Source organism: Felis catus, chromosome D3, assembly GCF_018350175.1.
Source record: "Felis catus isolate Fca126 chromosome D3, F.catus_Fca126_mat1.0, whole genome shotgun sequence".
In the NCBI taxonomy this organism is placed as follows: domain Eukaryota; kingdom Metazoa; phylum Chordata; class Mammalia; order Carnivora; family Felidae; genus Felis; species Felis catus.
The window spans coordinates 17,142,012-17,158,351 of NC_058379.1; the positions used below are offsets into that span (position 1 = coordinate 17,142,012).

Consider the following 16,340-nt stretch of genomic DNA (forward strand, 5'->3'; position numbering starts at 1 on the left):
ATAGTTGATTCACAGTCATGGAGGTATGATCCGGCATTCAGTGCTCTGGAGATGCAAGGGTTTGGGCACATCTGGTGTGTTTTGAGAGTGGTGAGGCGAGATTAAGAGGTAAGCAAGGGCTAAATTGTCAAGGACCTTGAATGCCAAGCAAAAGAACTTGAACTTTATTACATAGGTAACAGGGCCATTGGAGGACTTCACGCAGGGGAAGGGTCTATTCATATTTATGCTTCAGAAAATCACAGTGGCCTGGGTAGAAGGGGGTGGGTGGGGGAAGAGGGCCATAGAAGTCTATATCATGTACAACCCGACCGTGGGCACTCCTAGGGGCCTGTGGCTTCTCCTAATGAGCATGATGGTGTCACAGTCTTTGATCTGCAGGTCTGAGAGGCTGCAGTGATTCCTCAGTTTCCGATTCTGGAACTTTAGTATCTGATCCTCCACGTAAGGTCCTTCGGCCTCCTCAATCTTCTCTTTCAAGGCATAGATAGAGTCGTCAGGGTGGATGGCATAAGGCTTGCTCTGGCCGCTAGAGTTCTTCACGAAGACCTGGATCTCGGGAGGGAAGGTCTCCAGCACCCGGATGCTAACCTTAGAGAAGATCCCGTAATGAGCTAACGTCCGCTGGCTACTGAGCAGCTGCCGTTCCCCTCCCGGCTCCTGGAAGGAGAGACGCTGTTGCCCTCTGAGGCCAAACGTCCTCTTGATCTCCGTTTTCATCTTCCAGATGGGACTGTAGGGGTCCACCGACAATATCCAGGCCTCCTCTCCTGTCTTTTTCACCACCACCTGGACCTCTCTTGCTGGCTGGAAGGGAAGGAGGAGCAGACAAAGATATGTGATGGTCGTGGCTGTTGCCTCCAAATCCTCCTCTTCTTGTCTACCAATGATATGATGTATCGCCTACCCAGACACTTGGAGTAGAAAAAGGGGCTATCGATGATTATCGCAGCCAACGGGTATAAACCAGGACTGTCCCAGGCAAAACAGAACATTCGGTCGCCCTAGGCTTACAGGACCACTGGGTCACCCTCTGTCCTGTGACTCTCACCCTGATCAGAGTAACAAGTGGCAACCGTTCTCCAAAGAGCCACTCCTCCTGTGTGGCGTTATTCAGAGTCCCCACCTGTCACACGGGGATAACATTTGCGCCTACCCCACAGGTGCATCATAGGGTTGTTCTAGGTTAAATAGCCTAACAGATGTCAGGCACTGGGCCATATGCTCAAGGATATTCACTGTGATGGCAAAAGTCTGGGAGCAGCCTAAAGAATCTTTCAGTAGGGGGGGTAGTGGTCATAAAAACTACGGTACTTTCATTCACTGCATCATGCATGACACAGCTGTTAATCCAGGGTGACCCGATGTTCCTGTTGGTCTAGGGCAGTCCAGGTGTATGTGCCTTGTTCTGGCATAATTAGCCTCACCCCATCTCCTGGGTGAATATCCTGGTTTGGACTTCATGTTATATGGTTACGCAGATCTGCCTTTGAGGCCAGCCTCAGAATTTTCCCGTGGGATGTGACATGTGGGAGGGGCAACAAGATTTCTCTGGGAGTGGCAGGTTGGGGAGATTAGCTCTCAGATGAGCTAATAGTCCGGGGCTTTGAAGCCTGGATTTCTATGTAGTGTTCAGACCCAAGACTGCTATGATGGTTCAGGAAAAGCTGTGCCCAGGGGCCTTCACCACTGGTATTGTTGTCTGTGGTCAAATCCTGTGTTCCTCACTGACTGTTCTGGTTGTGTCTATTAAGTCTCTTTCTCTTTCTTTTTTTTTTACATCTTTTTCTTTTTTATTAACGTTAAAAAATTTTTTAAACGTATTAACTTATTTGGAGAGAGATAGAGACAGTGAGTGGGGGAGGGACAGAGAGAGGGAGAGAGAGAATCCCTAGCAGGCTCTGCATTGTCAGCAAGGAGCCCGATGTGGGGCTTGAACTCATGAACGGTGACATCGTGACTTGAGCTGAAACCAAGAGTTGGACGCTTAACCGACTAAGCCACCCAGGTGCCCTGATCCCTCTCTCTCTCTCTCTCTCTCTCTTTTAAATGCTTATTTGTTTTTGAGAGAGAGACAGAGACAGAGTGCAAGCAGGGGAGGGGCAGACAGAGAAGGAGACACAGAATCAGAAGCAGGCTCCAGGCTCTGTGCTGACAGCTCAGAGGGGCTCAAACTCATGAACCGCAAGATCGTGACCTGAGCCACCCAGGTGCCCCTTGAGGGGATTCTTGGGGGAGTTGACGTGCGGTCATCATTGAATCACGACTGGGGGTTGGGGACAGTGACTGTACCTGTACATGCCAGCCCTGGCTGGGGTCTTCATTCCTACAGCAGGCCTGCCTCAGGCAGTGAGCAGCCTCTTTGGCCACGAGGTCCCATCTCTTTTCCTTTCCCAGGTTGTTGGTAGGGTCAGCTGGGTCCAGGATCACTGGCCTGGGAGAGAGAAAGGGAGTGGATCTCCATCACACTTAGGATCCTGGCCTCTGTCACTCAAGTCTATGGGATCGTACATGCTTGTGTGAAGGGAAGCCTTCCTGTAAGCTCAAGTTCTCGGTTCATGATTGGATTAGGTTACAAATTGTAACCCCATCAGAGTGAGCCTCGGGGATTCTGCTTAGAATCCCAGGACAAAGGTGTACTCCCTCTTGCAGTGGAAGGGAGGAGTTCAGATGAGAAGACTAGAAAAGATGGAAGTCATGAAGAGATGAGCCTGAATTCCAAGGTAAACCCCCCCGGGAAGGGGAGATTTCACAGAATGGGACCCTGAGGACATAGTGAACATCTGGATCACATCACACCTGAAGCTTCCTTCATCTTTGGACTTCTCAGTTACAAAAGCCAGTAAGTTCCCCTTAGTTTGAAACTCGCATGAGTTGGGCTTTCTATTCCTTGCAGCTGAAAGGAATACTCACCTGCATTCCTTCAACTGTTGTTTGATGTAGATTCTGACAGTCTCATTTTGGAAATCATAGTACTTGGTCCAATAGACGCAGATGTCTTCATAATCTATGAGGAGTTCCATCACGGCTCTAAACCCTTCATCCAGGTTGAAGTTCTCACTTTCATCTGTACCTATTTCCCAGGCGTAGATGGTCAGTAGCTCTAGCGCGTACTTTGCGGGCAATGCTTTGTTTCGATATTTAGGTTTCAAGTACTGCAGGGTTGAGGGGTGGGGAGAGGGAAAGAGAGAGGGAGGGAGGGAGAGAGACAGAGAGAATGGATATGAGATTGCTACCCTGGCAACTGGGAGTTTCCAGGTCCCAGTAATATTCTGTCAACTTCAGGGGTGCCTGGCTGGGTCAGCCAGTGGAGCATTGACTCTTGATCTTAGGGTTGTGAGTTCATGCCCCATGTTGGGTATAGAGCTTGCATAACAATAAAGAAATAAAATAACTATTTTGTCAACTCCATTTTACATCTGGATTATGTAGCACATCCATGAAATCTGAAATGAGCCCAGCAGCTTGGGCTCTAGATGGATTCTGTCCTGGGGCCATCAAAATTTCAATGAAAGAGGAAACCGAGGCCTCTCATGGGCCTTCTGGGTCAGTGAGTCGGAATGGGGGAGGCAATATAATATAGTGTATATGGAAGCTAATTAAAAACAAAAACACATCGACACACTGAAAACATAAAATCGGAACAAACTGAAAGATGGAGAAGGTGTAATCATGGGAAATTTTCAGTGCCTCAAAAATTAATTTAGAAATTTATTGTAATTACAATTAGCATCCCACTGGTGTTTTTTAGTGGGAGAAAAATGATCTTAAGATTCAAATACGGGAATAAATGCTTAGGAGACCCAAGAAAATTATGAAAAAGAAAAACAGAGAGGTTGGTATTTGTTTTCTCAGATATGACTTAGAAAGCAGTTGTCCCCCAAATGGTGTGGTTTTGGTGTCAGTATAAACCGTAGCCAAGTGTAACAGAACAGAGTGCCCAGTGGATACAGAAATTTAACAACCGGTAAGGGTGATGAACAATGGGAAAAAAATGCATAATCCAACAAATGATGCTAGCGCGACTTGTCAGCCAATTTGGAAGAAAATTAAGATGATCCCACTGTCACACCAAATACCAAAATAGATTGCAAATGGAGTAAAAATGTATATGAGACATATTAGAAGAAAATTAAAAGACCACCTACACACTGCCGGCAAGATAGAAAAACGACAACCCAGAAAAGTCAGCCCTGTTTGTGTAGTTTAAAAATTAGAAATAATTGTATTGTCAAAGATACGATAACTAAGGTCCATAGAGGAGCGGTCGATTGGTAAAAATATTTGCAACACATGAGAAATAATGGTAAATATTTACAAAAAGGTCTTTCCATTGATAAGAAAATGTCCCAATGGGAGAAGATGCAAAATACACGAACAGGTTAAGTCCCCAAAGTTCAACTCCAAAGGTCCGTAAGCAAATGCGTTTTTGTAAAGAGTGTACCATAGAAAGAGTACACGTGATAGGATTCCACTTAAGTAAGCTCCAGGCATGAGCTGTGTGAACACAGATACAAAGAGGGGCGTAAGGCATAGTCTCCAAAAATGTTATTAGTATCATCTCACACATCTTGTGTAAATTTAACAGATATTTTTTTAATGTTTATATATATATATATATATTTTTTCAACATTTATTTATTTTTGGGACAGAGAGAGACAGAGCATGAACAGGGGAGGGGCAGAGAGAGAGGGAGACATAGAATCGGAAACAGGCTCCAGGCTCTGAGCCATCAGCCCAGAGCCCGACGCGGGGCTCGAACTCACGGACCGCGAGATCGTGACCTGGCTGAAGTCGGACACTTAACCGACTGCGCCACCCAGGCGCCCCTATGTTTATATATTTTTGAGAGAGAGACAGAGCATGAGTGGGGGAGGGGCAAAGAGAAACACACAGAATCTGAAGCAGGCTCAAGGCTTTGAGCTGACAGCACAGAGCCGGATGTGGGGCTCGAACTCAGGAACTGTGAGACCATGACCTGAGCCGAGGTCGGACACTCAACCATCTGAGCCACCCAAGCACCCCGCATTTCATGTAAATTTTGCCTTCTCTCTTATGCTTTTTTTTCATCACTTGAATTTTTCATGAGCCCAATGTAACATACAAATAATCAGAAAAAAAATTGTTATTATGAAAATTATGATTACAAAAATTATTATTATTATTATTATTTTAAATGTTTTTAATTTATTTTGAAAGAGAGAGAGAGTGAGAGAGCGGGGGAAGAGCAGAGAGAGAGGGAGAGAGAATCCTAAGCACCCCCTACACTGCCAGTGCAGAGCCTGATGTGAGGCTCAAACCCATGAACCATGAGATCATGACCTGAGCAGAGATCAAGAGCTGGACGTTTAACCGACTGAGCCACCCAGGAACCCCATGAAATAAATTATTATTGTAAAAAGCCAGGTGGCATTGTTGATTAAGAGCACACAGGCAGGCACCTTTATGTTCAAATCTCAGCCCAACTTTAGCCCTTGAGCCTTGGCTTTTTCATCCCCGAAATGGGGCTAATGAAAAATACATACATTACAGTGCTGTTGGAAAGACTGAGAAAAAAATATGCAGAGCACTCAGCATAGACCACGGCAGACAATTAATGGTTGATACATAGCGGGGCGTCTGGGTGGCTCAGTCGGTTAAACATCTGACTTCGGCTCAGGTCATGATCTCACAGTTTGTGGGTTTGAGCCCCGCGTCGGGCTCTGTGCTGACAGCTCAGAGCCTGGAGCCTGCTTCGGATTCTGTGTCTCCCTCTCTCTCCGCCCCTCCCCTGCGCACACTCTGTCTCTCTCTGTCTCTCAAAAAATGAATAAACGTTAAAAAAAATTAAAAAAAAAAAGGTTGATACGTGGTAGCTTTCTTCTTACTGTTGTATGAAATGCCTGAGGTCTGAAGCCTGTGGAAAATCACATTTGTGCATGTCAGGAACCATTTAATTGTCCTTTAGAAACCAAGAGGCTGTGACCAAGGCACGGTGCGTTAGAAGTTAAGAGAATATCTGCACAGAGAAGGCAACAATCAGCAAAACTAAAAGGCAACTGACGGAATGGGAGAAGATAATTGCAAACGACATATCAGATAAAGAACTTACCAAACTCAAAACCCAAAAAACAAATAACCCAGTGAAGAAATGGGCAAAAGACATGAATAGACACTTCTCCAAAGAAGACATCCAGATGGCTAACAGATACATGAAAAGATGCTCAACGTCACTCATCATCAGGGAAACGCAAATCAAAACCACAATGAGACACCACCTCACACCTGTCAGAATGGCTAACATTACCAACTCTGGCAACAACAGATGTTGGCGGGGATGCAGAGAAAGAGGATGTCTTTTGCATTGTTGGTGGGAATGCAAACTGGTGCAGCCACTCTGGAAAACAGTATGGAGGTTCCTCAAAAAATGAAAAATAGAACAACTCTACGACCCAGCAATTGCACTACTAGGTACTTATCCAAGGGATACAGGTGTGCTGTTTTGAAGGGACACATGCACCCCAATGTTTATAGCAGCACTATCGACAATAGCCAAAGTATGGGAAGAGCTCAAATGTCCACCGATGGATGAATGGATAAAGAAGATGTGGTATATATGTACAATGGAGTATTACTCGGTAATCAAAAAGAATGAAATCTTGCCATTTGCAACTACATGGATGGAACTGGAGGGTATTATGCTAAGTGAAATTAGTCAGAAAGACTAAAATCATATGACTTCACTCAGATGAGGACTTTAAGAGACAAAACAGAAGAACATACGGGAAGGGAAACAAAAATAATATAAAAACAGTGAAGGGGACAAAACAGAAGAGACTCTTAAATATGGAGAACAAACAGAGGGTTATGGGAGGGATTGTGGGAGGGGGGATGGGCTAAATGGGTAAGAGGCATTAAGGAATCTACTCCTTGGAATCATTGTTGCACTATATGCTAACTAACTTGGATGTAAAAAAAAAAAAGTTAACAGAATAGAGCAACAACAAAGAACAGCCACAATAATGCAAAATGCTGTCCAACTCCCTACAATTCAGTTTCCAATTACATCACCTGCCTACACTATTTAGCTCTATTCTTTTTTTTTTTTTAATTTTTTAAAAGTATTTATTTGTTTTTTGCGAGACAGAGGCGGGGAGGGGCAGAGAGAGAGGGAGACACAGAATCCGAAGCAGGCTCCAGGCTCTGAGCTGCGGGCACAGAGCCCAATGGGGGGCTCGAACTCACGAACTACAAGATGGTGACCTGAGGCGAAGTCGGACGCTTAATCGACTGGGTCACCCAGGCGTCCCTATTTAGCTCTATTCTGAGATGGCTTGTTTCCATTTTTTTCTCTTAAAAAAAAAAAAATGTTAGCGTGCACCTGCCCTCCTTGTTGTCCCTGCACCTCCCAGCCCGGTAGCCCAGCCCCACACCTGCAGGTACCAATGTTTCATCAGTCGCAGAAGGTTCTTCAGCTTGACAGGGCGACTTTTCACAAAGTGCCTCTGTAGCTCTGTGAAGCTTGGTGAGAACTCCCCAGGGTGGCCGCCACTGGTTATCAAATCTTCATAGATTTCCGGAGATGGTTTCGAGTCCGGGCAAAAATTTCCTGGGAGACAAAAGAACCTGTGTGAGAAAATCCACTCTTTGAGGAGAGGAAGATGGGAAATAAAACCACGAGGTATCCAGTGGACATGAATCGTCTCCTGCACGAACAGCATTATGTTTCCCATTTTCCAACGGAAGCTTAGAGGGTTTGGTGGCCCCCTCAAAAGTCACATAGATTTTAAAGAACTCCCATTGACCAAAGACTTAGCATGAGTCAGACACTGGGTTAAGCTCACGGAATCCTTAGAACAGCTCCATGCAGCAGGTAAAATTAAGTGGACCCATAGGGAGTGCCCTTTTTGAGGCCCACGCGTGGTCAAATGTTGCCAATTTCCTATGGTTCAACCTGACATTATGCCATTTGGCAGGCTGGTATATTGAGTCTTGGAGGTGTTAGATAGCTTGCTCAAGGCCGTATAGTTAGTAAGTCTTATTGCCAAAATTTGAAGACATTAAGAGCCCTGGTTTGTTTGTTTTTTTAAGTTTATTTATTTATTTTGAGAGGGAGAGCACACACTTGCGAGTGTGTGGACAGAGAGAGAGGTAGAGAGAGAATCCCAAGCAGGCTCCACACTGTCAGCACACAGTCTGACTTGGGGCTCGATCTCACAAACCGTGAGATCATGACCTGAGCCAAAATCAAGAGTTGGCCGCTTAACCCACCGAGCCACCCAGATGCCCCCAGAGCCCTGTCTTTAAGAATGATTCCGACCTAGGGGTGCCTGGGTGGCTCGGTTGGTTGAGAGACCGGCTTTGGCTCAGGTCATGATCTCATGGTTCGTGAGTTCGAACCCCGTGTCGGGCTTCTACTATCAGTGCAGAGCCCTCTTGGGATCTTCTGTCCCCCCCTCTCTCTGCCCCTCCCCTGCTCATGCTCTCTCTGTCAAAAATAAAGAAACATGAAGAAAAAGATTCCAAGCTAACTCCAAAGACCCTGAAGTGCCTACTTGCCCTGGTGTTTCCCAGAAGGTCAGAGAAGAGTCTCCTCCCTGGGTTGGGTGGGAATCCAGAAGTTCCCTAGCTCCCCGGCAGCGGACATGGAAACACATGAGTTTATGGAAGGAATTAATCTTCAAGGTATAGCTCCAGTCCCAGCCCTTCAGGGAAAAAAAGGCAAACTCCACTCTCCCCACTCTGACTTCCACTTTCCCAAACCTCCCCCAAGGCCAGGTTGGTGGAGGGCCCCTGCCTAGTTTCTCTGGCCCCGCCCCATTGTTTTCTTTACTTAGAGCGTCATAGGCTGGGAGCACATCCACTCCAATGGCTTCACTGTTCTTCCTGGCCTTGACGTGGAAGGACAGGGAGCGGGGGACCCTGGTCGTCTCTCTCTGCGGGACCATGGTGATGCTGTAGGCCAGGCTCCTGCCATACTGAGTCAGTCTCTTCTCGATGAAACTGATGACAGATGCACGGTGTTCTGCCTGGTCTTGGAAGCTGGGGAAGCAGCTCAGGAACAAAACCAAGTCCACGTCGGAGCTGTAGTTCAGCGTCGTCCCCTTCCCGGAGGATCCACCCTGGGGAGGACAGTAATGTTGGAGCTTCACCTCCCCTGGGGACTGAAGCTTTGAGGCTGGGGTGAAGCCAGGGGCCTCATGTTAGGCTGTCTACACAGGTAGACCAAAGGAGCTCCTAGTTTCCTCCGTACATGGTGGCCTTTGCCGACCACGTCTTTTCATTCATTTAGAAAAGTTAAGTACATGATAAACAGTTCAAAGAATATAAAGGAAACGTAAAACCCTCCTGTACCTCAGGCCCTAAACTCCTTCTGCAGAGGCCCCCACAGTTACCAGCTTCTTCTAGCTCATTCCAGAGATGTTCGATGCCTAACTGCGTGCCGTCCAACACGGTAGCCAAGAGCCACATGTGGCTGCTTAAATTTAATGTATGTTTATTTTTGAGAGACAGAGGATGAGTGGGGGAGGGGCAGAGAGACAGAGAGGGAGACACAGAATCTGAACCAGGCTCCAGGCTCTGAGATGTCAGCACAGAGCCCGACGATGTGGGGCTCAAACCCACCAACTGTGAGATCGTGACCTGAGCCGAAGTCAGACGCTCAACCAACTGAGCCACCCGGGTGCCCCTGTGGCTACTTAAATTTAAATGAAATGAAATTTATAAATTCAGTTTCATAGTCACACCAGCCTCACTTCAAGTGCTCAACAGCCGCCCACAGAGAGTGATGATTACATTGGGGGGCACATGTGTAGAACATTTCCATCACTGGGAAAGTTCTATTGGACAGCTCTGGCCTAGGCAACCATACTTGTACGTATGTATTTTGTACATATGTTTTGTGTGCGTATGCACAAATACATTTTTTGGACTTTGTGTGTGCGGATGTGTGGGTAGGCAGGGATGCTGGAATTTCCAGTGTGTAGGTAACATATGTGTTCATAGAACAAGGCACAACAGTAGCCTTGAAAGATGCATCGCAAATCTCTCCTTCGCCGTTTGTTAGTTCGAGCCCCGCATCAGACTCTGTACTGACAGCTCAGAGCCTAAAGCCCGCTTCAGATTCTGCGTCTCCCCCCACCTCTCTCTCTGCCTCTCCCCCACTCACGCTCTGTTTGTCAGTCTGTCTCTCTCAAAATTAAATAAACATTAAAAAAATTTTTTTTTAAATAAATCTTTCCTGGAAAAGAAAGAAGCAAGGAAAAGGAATTCGGATGTCATGGACAAGCATCGAAATCCCGGTACAAAGTGAGGATGGGGTCCCCCTACTGGAGGGGGACTGAGGACGGAAAGTCCTGCCTGCCCTCAGTTCACCTGCAAATGATCTTCCTCTTGCCTTGTCCTTTCCCCCTACTTAGTGCCGATGCAGTTGCAGGGAATGAACTAGAAAACTACATGTTCTTAATATTTGGTCAAAAGAAACCTCAACAAGAGAAGGAGAAAATGTGTCCTCTTCCGCCGAAGTGTGGAAAGGCAGCCACTGTCCTATGGAATGTTATATATGTTGTTAAGTTTATATATACATATATATACATATATATACACACACACGTATATATATACTTATGTATGTATATATATATATATATATACACACACACTTATGTATAAATATATGTATATTTAAATAAAGTTTATTTATTTGTTCCCCTGTCCTGGGGAATGTTATTTTTAAAGACTCAAATTTCGGGGAGCTTGGGTGGCTCAGTCGGTTAAGCGTCTGACTCTTGGTTTCGGCTCAGGTCATGATCTCACGGTTTGCGGGTTTGAGCCACACGTCGAGCTCTGTCCTGACCGCGTGGAGCCTGCTTGGGATTCTGTCGGCCTCTCTGCTCCTCCTCTACTCACCCTCTATCGCTCTCCCAAAAATAAATGCATAAACATTAAAAGAAAAATAAAGACTCCCAAATTCCGGGGGTTGTTGCTACGTCTGAGGGGCTGTGTCTGCTCCTTGGCTGGGTAAACAGCGCTGAAATGAACATGTCCTCTGAGGAAGGGGGATCTGGGGGTCTCCTTCAGTAGGCAGGGAAGGGGGCTGGCTCTTCTCCCCCGCACAATAAATTGATTTTTATTTTGAAATAACTACAGGTATGCAGGAAAATAGTTTAGACAGGTCTGCAGTTTCCTCCCAATGATCACACCTTATCTAATTATAGCCAGGAAATCAACATCGATGCAAGGCATATAGTTCTAAGACATTTTATGCATGTGTAGATTCCTACAATCACCACCGAAATCAGGATACAGAGCTATCTCATTGTATTTCCTCCTTCTGCTCTTTTAGAGACCTAACCACCTGCCCCCCCCCATCTCTAAACCCTAGAAACCACTAATTTGTTTTCCATTTCCATAATGCTGTCATTTCAAGAAGGACACAAAGGCAATTGTACTGTATGGGACTTTTTAGAAGCCGGCTTTTTGTTTTCACTGAGCACAGTGCTTTTGACATCCATCCATGTTGTTCCATGTACTGCTAGTTTGCTCCACTGTAACCACCTTTGTTATAGGTTGTTATTTGAGTTTTGACTTCGGTCCCAAATCTGCCTAATGTTGTTTACTTTTCAGAGTTCTTAAACACTTGTTTTTTGATGTCTGTCCAGAGTTTTAGCTGTAATTTGTGTGAGAGTTTGTAAGAGCCTTACTTCATCTGGGTTGGTGCCAGAAATTACTTGTATAGTTTTTAAAAATCACGGGGCGCCTGGGTGGCTCAGTCGGTTAAGCGTCCGACCTCAGCTCAGGTCATGATCTCGCGGTTCGTGGGTTCGAGCCCCACATCAGGCTCTGTGCTGACAGCTTGGAGCCTGCTTCAGATTCTGTGTCTCCCTCTCTCCCTCTCTGCCCTTCTCCTGCTCGTGCTCTGTCTCTCTCTCTTTCTCTCAAAAATAAACGTTAAAAAAAATCATGAGGGGCGCCTGGGTGGTTAAGCATCTGACTTAGGCTCAGGTTATGATCTCGCGGTTTGTGAGTTTGAGCCCGTGAGTTCAAGCCCCTTGTCCGACCCTGTGTTGACAGCTCCGAGCCTGGAGGCTGCTTCTGATTCCATGCCTCCTTCTCTCTCTGCCCCTCCCCCACTTGTGCGCTGTCTCTCTCTACCAAAAATAAATAAATCCAAAAAAAAAATTTTTTTTTTTTTTAAATCACATGAGGCTGGGGCGCCTGGGTGGCTCAGATGGTTAAGTAGCCGACTTCAGCTCAGGTCATGATCTTGAGGTTCACAGGTTCGAGCCCCACATTGGGCTCTGTGCTGACAGTTCAGAACCTGGAGACTGCTTCAGATTCTGTCTCCCTTTCTCTGCCCCTCCCCTGTGCAAGCTCTGTCTCAAAAATAAATAAATGTGAAAAAAAAATTTTTTTTTAATTATGAGGTAATTTTGATCTCAGGTTCCCATGTAGCCTTGATTTTGGCATCGGGTTCCTTGACCTGAGAAAACAGAATAGTACAAGGAAGAATATAGATGTCAAAGGATGGCCGTGATCAAGCACTGCAGGGGGTATCTTTGCAAAAGTTACTGTTGGTCCCAGAAGACTCTCTAGGTCACTCGTGGTAGGAAATCCAATGGTATCAGTACATTTAACTCAAGAAAGTCACAGTACTCTCACCACCATATGGATAGACGGAATCACGAAAACTAGATGCAACTTAGAAAGTCTAGTGCTTACCAAGGTCCAGAAAGGCAGAGAGAAGGAAGTGTTGACTTGGTGCAATGTAACCTCTTCCTTCCTTCCTCCTCACATAGAAACAGAAACATTCGTTACCAACGTGTGTCCTTTTTGCAGTTGCTGGTTTACCAGTGTTTATCCAAACAGGGCGTTTAACTCCATAAACATTCGTTCTAGGCATTTCTGGTACAGCTCAAAATACTTGGGACATAGTTATTCCAGGAGTATTGAAACTTCTGGAAATAAAGATCATTGAGAGAACAAGAGGGAAAGGGAAAGTGATTTTTTCCTTCTTCTTCTTCAAATAGCCTCCACTTGACACATAGCCCTAAAAGTGAGAATGGGAACTTCAGGGCAGGGGTATTCGAAGTAACATAAAATGGCATGTAGAAAATGCAACGTGCATCTCCAATGGAAACACAGCACTTTCAAATTCACGGAGGAGCTCTTTTTGCGACATGTGTTAAAATACTTGAACACTTTCTTTTTTTTTTTTTTAATTTTTTTTTTCAACGTTTATTTATTTTTGGGACAGAGAGAGACAGAGCATGAACGGGGGAGGGGCAGAGAGAGAGGGAGACACAGAATCGGAAACAGCCTCCAGGCTCTGAGCCATCAGCCCAGAGCCTGACGTGGGGCTCGAACTCACCGACCGCGAGATGGTGACCTGGCTGAAGCTGGACGCTTAACCGACTGCGCCACCCAGGCGCCCCACTTGAACACTTTCAATCCCACCCTTCAGAGAATATGTGTCCCATTTCTGGTTCTTTTTTTTTTTTTTTTTTTTTTTGGTTTTCGGTCCTGAAAGCATACATTACAGTCCCTCCAGGAAATTCAGCTATGTGGAACAGGCAGAGCCCGGCGGTGCAAAGTTTGTATCTTTTTAACTAGAGAGTTTGTAATTCTTGATTTCCATTTTGGAAGCTCCTGCTATGCTGGTGACACCCCTGACTCTTTGGTTTCCATCCTTTATTTAAAGATTCTTAAAAAAAAAAAAAAAATTCCTTAAAGCCGCGGGTCCTTCCTTTGGCAGCCATACCACACCCAAGGCAAAGCCTGATTTACTTAAGTAAATTTTAGATTTATGAAAATTAAGGGAGACCTCACAAAATGGGGTCTGAGGCCAGAGGGGGAGGCCAGCAGGAGGAGCGGGACCACTCAATATCAATTGCAGGAATTGTCAATTACAGACCCCAACAGAATTGTAAACAGACACATCAATTGCAGTGCTCCGCCCCCCCCCCCAAAAGATGCACGTTGCATTTTCTGCAAGGAACCGACGACCCCTGCAACTCAGCCAATGAGAAAGTCTCATTACTCTGACCAGCTTTTCCTTCAGAACAATCCCTCCCACCTTCCTCTTCCTTCCGGTAAGTTCCTCCTCTACTTTGGGGTGGGACTTGCTTATTATGGTTTTGCCAAAGCTGGCCTGTGTTGAGTTGCCATTCTTTGTTTTTCCTGAATAAACTTATTTTGCTGGTAAGGTAATTGGCTACTTTATTATTATTTTTTAGGTTCATAGATATCTTTCATCTTAGCGAAATTAGCAAAACCTAGCCTGATTGATGGTCAAGGCACTTTTGACTTAGGGTGGTATGTTAAAAGTTGTATTACAATTTAGTACTTTCCAGGAAAAACCATGATATAAGTGAGTGTTGAATTACATGGTCAGTCCGTTTAATTCATTAAGTACTCCTAATTGCTAGGTAGATTTTTTTAAAAAATATTTATTTATTTTGAGAGAGACAGCAAGCTTAGCCATATTTTTCCTGCCACCCCGGCAACCAGCTTGATCTCAAATAATCATCATCATCCCTTACCATCCTTCAGATTTATAGGATGATTTACTGTTTAAAAGCACTTGTCCACGCGGTAGGGTCCCCTCCCTACGGGGGGAAAAAAACACCTCAAGGTAACCTGGCTATAGGCATATATGACAACATCCCTCACAACCTTGTAACATGAAACCACTCAACCAGACTACACGTTTGTGTGTTACCATATATGGGAGAGAAAGAAGTAAAAAATATATGAAAAACTACACCACGTGGCATTGGGGGCTCACTTCTTCCAGTATGAACCCAACTGATCAGTGACAGCACGAATAAAGTTGCTTCCTGTAAAGCAAAGCCTGGGTGTCACGACTCTCTCTGTGAGAATCCTGCTACACCCACGCTTTAACTCATTTATTCCTTATAACAAATCTAGGTTAAAGACGGGGTGGGGGGTGGGGGTAATGAGGCTTCCAGAGATGAAATGACCTCTCCCGCAAGGTCACATGGTTTCCAAGCGCAGGGCTTGGGATTCAAGTCCCCCACTCAAGTTCCCGCTGGCTCACCTTCACCACCTTTAACACCCTGACTTCCTGGTCTAGAACCAGCTCATCATGGAAGCATCGATCCCTGAAGAAACGTTCGATCCTCTGCCAGGCATCCTTCACTTCCTCCTTCCAGTCCCCCTCAGGCTGAAGGCTCCGCTCCACAAAGGCGGACAGCATGTCTGCGGGGGTCTCATACAGGTTCTGGAAGAGCTCCATCTCTACAGGACCAGGCTGCCCCTTGGGGTGAATTCTCTGGGCTTCTGCCTTGCCCTGTAAGGGGGTCTAGCCTTTCTCCGGAAGGCTAAAGGACGGGGGGAACACATTCCATTCCTCCTCTCCTCCTCGGGCGGCCTCGGGCCCAGAGGCGGTTCTTTCCCAGGCCTCGCTCACTGGGTTTGGAAACCGAAAGTGAATCTGCTCAGCTGTAATTTTCTTTCTGTTTTTACGTGATCAGGAAAAAAAAGGGCTGAGTGTGGGGCCGAGCGCCCTCTGGAGATCACTCACTGACTCTCAGTTTGAGCGTTTCCCAGTGTGCTGGCCTTCCCTGCCGCCCCCCCCCCCCCCCCCCCCCCCACCCAGGAGCTGGCGCCTTCTTGAGGGTCCTTTCTCTCTCCCTGCCTCTGTTAATCCTTTCCCTACTCAGGGCCAGGCCCAGGATGAACTGAGCTCTTTCTTTTCTAAGAGCCAAGGTAAACACACCCTTCATTTGCTGTTTTGTTCCTCACATCCAGGCCAACGTCTCCCTTATCCCCAGGGTGTGCAAAAACTTGCCGGGGTCGGTGTTATGAAGTCAAAGCCGCCCTCATCCAAACTCCTTCCACAACATGCCAACAAAATGCCAGGAGGATTTTTCTTCTCTTTTTTTTGTTAATGGCAAGGATAAGATTTGGCCATTCATTGAGATCGTAGGTATGGGGCACGTCTGGGGAAGCCATGGCTAGGAGGAGGAGACTGGGTTTTGGAAATACGGATGCTAAGGTGTGGTGAGGGACCAGGAGAAGCTGGCTTCTGGCTGCACGGGCCACTCCAGGTTTTGTGGGAGGGAGAAAAGCATGCAAAGTGCCAAGCCCAGAGTCGGCAACACAGGGTCTGATGTGTCCACGGTACTGTGGATCTTTTTTCTTTTCTTTTCTTTTTTTTTTCTTTTTGCCATTCTTATTCCCTCTTGTCCAGGGAAAGTATTTTTCCATTCTTACACATTTTAATTAAAAAAAATAAGGGGGCACCGGGGTGGCTCAGTCGGTGGAGCATCCGACTTCAGCTCAGGTCACGATCTCACGGTTTGTGAGTTCGAGCCCCGCGTCAGGCTCTGGGCTGATG

The 16,340-nt window shown here is 46.1% G+C and overlaps 1 protein-coding gene across 1 annotated transcript; it reads right to left on the reverse strand.

Moving 5' to 3' along the window:
- Positions 1-141: 141 nt before the first annotated feature.
- On the reverse strand, positions 142-15,440 carry LOC101099332 (2'-5'-oligoadenylate synthase-like protein 2). Its single transcript, XM_003994735.5, has 6 exons — positions 15,039-15,440; positions 8,814-9,102; positions 7,414-7,589; positions 2,914-3,155; positions 2,293-2,434; positions 142-807 (listed from the first exon to the last, which is right to left on the reverse strand). Exons 1-6 carry the CDS (start codon positions 15,234-15,236, stop codon positions 292-294), a joined length of 1,563 nt encoding a protein of 520 aa, XP_003994784.1. The 5' UTR covers positions 15,237-15,440; the 3' UTR covers positions 142-291.
- Between the last annotated feature and the right edge of the window lie 900 nt (positions 15,441-16,340).